This window comes from Pristis pectinata, chromosome 25, assembly GCF_009764475.1.
Source record: "Pristis pectinata isolate sPriPec2 chromosome 25, sPriPec2.1.pri, whole genome shotgun sequence".
NCBI lineage: Eukaryota > Metazoa > Chordata > Chondrichthyes > Rhinopristiformes > Pristidae > Pristis > Pristis pectinata.
The window spans coordinates 4,177,249-4,183,248 of record NC_067429.1 but is presented as its reverse complement, the minus strand read 5'-3'; the positions used below and the strand labels follow the sequence as shown (position 1 = coordinate 4,183,248).

General features: G+C 42.6%; 1 protein-coding gene across 1 annotated transcript in view; it reads left to right on the top strand.

Moving 5' to 3' along the window:
- The first annotated feature begins 994 nt into the window (after window positions 1–994).
- The window catches only part of npepps (aminopeptidase puromycin sensitive), a 176,966-nt gene continuing 171,960 nt past the window's right edge, over window positions 995–6,000 (top strand). The window contains exon 1 of the mRNA XM_052038902.1: window positions 995–1,379. Coding sequence (XP_051894862.1) covers window positions 1,077–1,379 — 303 coding nt within the window. The 5' untranslated portion in view covers window positions 995–1,076. The remainder of the gene's footprint in view (window positions 1,380–6,000) is intronic.

Genomic DNA, 6,000 nt, shown 5'->3' with positions numbered 1-6,000 from the left:
TTTTTCCCAGAGTTGGGGAATTAAGAACTAAAGGCATAGGTTTAAGGTGAGGGGGGAAAGATTTAAGAGCAACTTGAGGGGCAACATTTTTTACAGAAAGGGTGGTATCTATGTGGAATGAGCTGCCAGAGGAAGTGGTTGAGGCAGGTACAATAACAACTTTTAAAAGACAGTTGGATAGGTACATGGATTGGAAAAGTTGGGAAGGTTATGGGCCAAACGCTGGCAAATGGGACTAGCTTGGATGGGGCATCTTGGTTGGCGTGGACCAGTCGGGCCAAGGGGCCTGGTTCCGTGCTGTATAATTCTACAACAGGAGTTTATGGGCTTGTAAGAGGATGGCAATGAGTGTGCTTAATGACTCCTTCATAAAAGTTACCAAGTAGTGATTAAAGGATGAAGGTGATTTTGTAATAATACATAACTATTGTAATAACCACATACCCAGGCACAGTATTCCTTGCTCCCATTAGTTCCTGACTCACATTCTGCAGACCTGGCATGAATATGATTTGATGCAGTATTCTCATGTTTTTCATGTTTTTCCAACCTGGCTGGTGTCTTAAATAAGATGCATAAATACATTAAATAAGATGTCGTTTTAAAAATAAGGACAATACCTAAAATAAAGCCTCACACTGTCCCCATCCTACTGACCTCCTACGCATGCGCACTCGTTGCCACCGGGCAAGGGGCCGACGCACGTGACCGAGGAGCCGCCGGCGTAACGTCACGACGCGCAGCCCCGCGCTCGTGCCAAGAGGCACGTCCCGCGCCCTCGGCGGGAGCGCGCGCGCGCGTGTGTCGGGGCCGCGCACGTGCCAAGAGGCACGTCCAGCGCCCTCGGCGGGAGCGCGCGCGCGTGTGTCGGGGCCGCGCACGTGCCAAGAGGCACGTCCCGCGTCCTCGGCGGGAGCGCGCGCGCGCGTGTATCGGGACCGCGCACGTGCCAAGAGGCACGTCCCGCGTCCTCGGCGGGGGCGCGCGTGTGTCGGGGCCGCGCACGCAAGGACGGCGGCGGCGGCAGCAGCAGCGGCGGTGGAGGAGGGGGGGCGGCCAGTGTGTCAGCTTCATTGATGTTGCTCGGCGGTGTCGCCGCGGTTGTCGTTTATCGCCGCCTGCTCACCGCCTCCGGCCGCTGGAGAGGCCGCATCCCTCGCATCCTCAGGCCCCGAGTCAGATCCACTACCCCCGCCTTCGGTAACTGGGCCGGCGTCAGGAGGCTCCTCGGCAGCAGCGCGTACAGCGCAGACAAAATGCCGGCCAAGAGACCTTTCGAGCGGCTCCCCACCGACGTGAGCCCGGAGAACTACGCGCTGTGTCTCAAGCCCGACCTCATCGACTTCACTTTCGAGGGCAAGCTGGAAGCCTCGGTGGAGGTAAGGGGCCAGCCTTGCACAAGGGAGCGAGGGAGAAGCATTATCTAATTTATATTCCCGCTCCGGGGGGGGGGGGGGGAAGGGGGTCAAAAGCTGCGTTAAAGGCCTCAAATTTACCTCCAGAACCCCCGGGGCTCAGATTTGGAGCCAGCTCGGTGCCGACGGCTCGGCTGCAGCCGTGGGCCTTTACCTGTAGTCGGATTGAGGAGTGGTGCTTCTAAACCTTCGACTATTATCAGGCTGACTCTGAAATTAAGGGGGTGGGTCGAGGAAGCAATTAGTACCGGTTTGCGCCCTGAGTATTTACTTTTTTTGTGTGTGTGATTACAGGGGGAGGGGGTTGCCTGAGGTTTTCGAAAAAATATAGAAAAATAAAAGCATGGGAGATATCCATACAGAATGGCGGTTCTTCCCGCCCCCTCCTTTCCTTACACTGCTACTATTCGTTGTAATAAAATACAAGGCGAGAAATGTACGGGAGTGAAGGTTAGGTAGAACAAGCGGAGAGGGATAATGCACACGTCTTGTGAGGAATGTTGAATCTGTCGCTCACTATCCTCTGGTGACTGAGACGCAGGCGCCGTGTTCAGACTGTTGCCATTGACAGCAGCAATCTTGAGTTTAATTCCTGTGTTTAAAAAGGCTTGTTTCACCGTTTGATGTGACTGTTCTTGGGCCTTAAGGACGCCAAACGCGAAGTATTTTATCAAATTATGTGGCGTTAATGGGTTATATATAATGTTATAACGTTACCTTTTTAAATATACTTTGCTTTTGCTTGTAAAGTATCAGCTAAGGTATTTCCTTGTGCACAAAGCATTGGATTGCAGCCAATATCTATCTCTTGTATCTCTGTTTGGGCAACTGTTAAGACTTATTACCCTTTCATTGATGTTTACCTTAGTTTTGCTTAGGTTGCCTTTTGATAACTTTGCTAAATACAGAGCCAATCTTTTTATCAGAATCTGGATTCTGTTCTAATTGGAGTGGCCAAGGGATGTGTGTATTTATAGTGCCTGGATCTTGGGTGCTTAACGGATATTACAGTACTGACAACTCCAAATCATTTTTAGAGTTGATTGTTCCTTTGTGTTCAGTTGTGAATGTGAAGTCGTTACTTGACCCTTTTATATTATTTATAAGAATGATTGTCTAAATTCTTTTGGGAGTTCAATGTCTACACTCATATTTACAGTGAAGGTACTGCAGCCTTTTGGATATTTGGGAGCCTATTCACAGGATTCTATTTGTCACATGACACCGTTCAAAAGTATTGTATTAGGTAGTTAATATTACTAATAGATCACATGGTTCATTGTTGAAAATATTCACCATTTTACATGGTTGGTGGGAGAAGGTTATGCACCCCTGCCCTTTATACAGCAAGGTGCAATGACCCTCTATACTCCACTGACAGAATACAGGTATTCTCTATTTCAGTTGTAATCCTTAACTTTGTTCTCTTCTTTTCGATATTTTGACCCAAATATATGTGTAGTCTTTCAGAGCACACTCAGATTTATGAAGATTCTTCCTGGGACTGAAGTAACTGCCTGTTTAAAGTAGACAGTAAATAGACCAAGAAAATTCCAGGTTTATTAACTGTTAGAAAAATACAACCTGGGATGACTACTTTCACCAAGAATATTGGGAATTAAATTCTCAAGGACCAGATTCAGTGGTTTATTGTTTTTGCTATAAATCCTTTAGTGAAGTCTTGTGAAAAATTACTTTTATTTTCAGTACATGTTCAGGTGTATAGATATGTGCAGATAATCACACGGAGGAAACTTTTGAGAAGACTTAATAAATTTATGGACTTGATATATCCTCGGATTGAAAGAGAACTAAAAGCAAAGTATTGTAGATGGAAAGCTGAAATAAAAACAGAAGATATTGGAAGTACTTAGATCATGTAGTATCTGTGGAGAGAGCTCATTTTGGTTTGACGACCTGTCATCAGAGCTAATGTTTGTTTTCCTTTTCGTCTGTCTTTGCCTTCCTTCAGCAAGAACCCGTACATGCTTGCAAGTGGTAGCTTTATTGATCATTTTCTTTCTAATTTGCAGAACTTCAACCAAAATCCTTATTATTCCACTAAGGGAAGAAAGTGGTTGAATTTGGCTAATGGCTCTTGCAGTATGAGGTTCAGGTCTCTTTATTTTTCAATGTCAGCATGAATGTGTCTCAAGATCAGAGTGTGAATGTGATCACTTTATCTTTGAATAATCTGCAGATGCTGTTTAGAGATGTACATGAAGTATAGAGATTTGGGTGAGTTATCAGATGGGGACTAGTACTACTCCCTAGGAGTGTCTTTTTTTCTCCCTTTCTGCCTCAATTTGAATATAAGGTTAAGTGGACCTTCACACAAAAAGAAACACTTTCTTTCTCAGAAAAATGAGATATAAAGTTGTTCTCTACAAGAATAATTTAATGAGTCCCATGGCCCTCAATTTTTTTGTCTATCAAGCATCTATCAATTCGGTTTTGAAAACAATAATTAACTCTTATGCTGTCCTTTAGGCAATGAATTCCATATCATAACTGATTGCTTCATGAAAATATTTCTTCTGGTGTCACTGCTATTCCTTTTGCCATTCATTTTCAATGTGCTCTCTGCTTCTTGACCTTCTGTCAATGGGAAATGTTTCTTTATTCACACTTGTGGTATTGTATGTCTCCAAATCACTTCTAAACCATCTCTGCTCTGAGGGTAATTCCACCTTCTCTCACCTATATGTGGCATTGTTGGCCTTCATCCCTGGGACTATTCTACTAAATCTTTTTGAATGCTCTTGGTATTTTCTTGATCAGAATAGGATTTGATTATTCTTGTTGCGATTGAAACAGTGATTCAACATAACAACCCTGCGTTTGTTGCCTCTATTTGTAAAGCCCAGGTTCCCATATGTTATTTAAATTGCTTTCTCAACATGTTGTGCCTCCGTGATGCGGTGTTTTGTATTATTGAAGATACTTAAGGCTGTGCACCTTGGAGAAGGTGAAGAAATGTTATAGAGGTGTTCATAATCATTGTTTGCAGTACAGAACATTTCAAAAGCAGGAGATATAAATTTAAAGTGATTGGCATTAGAGCCGGAAGGGATGAGAAACATTTTTTTACATTGAGTTGTTTTGAGCTGGAATGTGCTATGGCTGAAAGGGCAGTGGAAGCAGTAGTAATAGTAACTCAAACATGAAGAAACATGGAGAATGAGATTAATTGGATAGTTCTTTCAAACAGCTGACATATGTAGAATAAGATGAATGGCCTATTTTTTCTCCGTATGCTGCTTTGATTATGAGTGGAATGAAACATGGTGCAAAGTTTTGCCTTTGCAGCTAATTATAGTTCAGAATTAAGGGGGAATGCTTTGTGGTTAATTGGTAGATGCATGTAGAATTTTAACTGGGTGAAATGTAAAGCCAACATGTCAGTAAGTAACTCAGAAAACAGACTAATTTATTGCTTGGACCTTATGTGAAAAATAAGGGATTGGTTACATTAATCTTAATTGGGGAGATTTGGTAGAGGTCTTTGTAGTTTAGCAAAAGAAGTTTTGAATTATTTGTTGAAGCAGAGGTCACAGGGCACATAGCTAAAGGATGAGATCTTTTTCCTGAGTTGGCTCATTCAAATGATGTATTGGGTCAAGCACTAGGTTAGAGGAATGTGAAAGAATTAGAAGTGTCTCAGGTAGCTGGGGTTGCATTTTTAGGCAGAATAGAGCTGTTTGGTTGAACTCTCAGAGAAGGGGACAAAAAGATGAGTTGGTAGTACTCTGCTACAGGTGGCTAAAGTGGGGAACGATGCAATGAATGCAGGAGCAGAAAGAGGGGAGATTGGGCCAGGGCAGAGACATGGAAAATGGGATGGATCCAGTCTAGTGTTTTCCTGAAACAATTCAAAAACTGTGGTTAGAAGGTAGTCATTAGATCAAAAGAAACTGTAGAGACAGGGATTCCTTTGGGAATTGCCATCACTGCATCTTTTATTTGAAGGAAATAAGTGGAGTTTTCAAGGTGAGATCAAGTTCAGCCGGCTGAAGGAGGATGACCACTGGGGATCTTTTCAACCTCAATTTTTGAATATGGACAGCAGATTTGGGACTAGAGTTTTTATATCTGAAGAAATTGAGGTGAAGCTTAAAGATTGTGGAGGCAAAAGTTTAATGTGGCCTAGTATCGATGCAAAAAGGTGGATGGATATTAATAAAAGCAACCAGCAGTCAGGAAATAAGCACTGGAAATTTTACCACATGAGCAATGTCTTTGAAATTTAGTTTGGAGGCAGTGAACAGTACGTTGTTTTCTAATCTGCATATTTAATGACTTGCATCTTTTAGGAATAGTTTTGGTGTTTGTGTTTGGAGAAGATGTGGCAGCTCTGAATGTTTTATGTAATGCCATTTTGTCAATTGTTTACATCCACTAATATAAACAGCATCAATATAATGGCACTGAGTATTATTGTCACGGTACTAGCAACAAAAGAAACACAGAGTCATGTATAAGTGTTTAAAAACTATTTTATTAATAACTACTTATGATAATAAGAAAAATAAAAGTAAAAATGTTAGCAGTAAAAATGTTAGATCTTAAACATTAACCCCCAGAA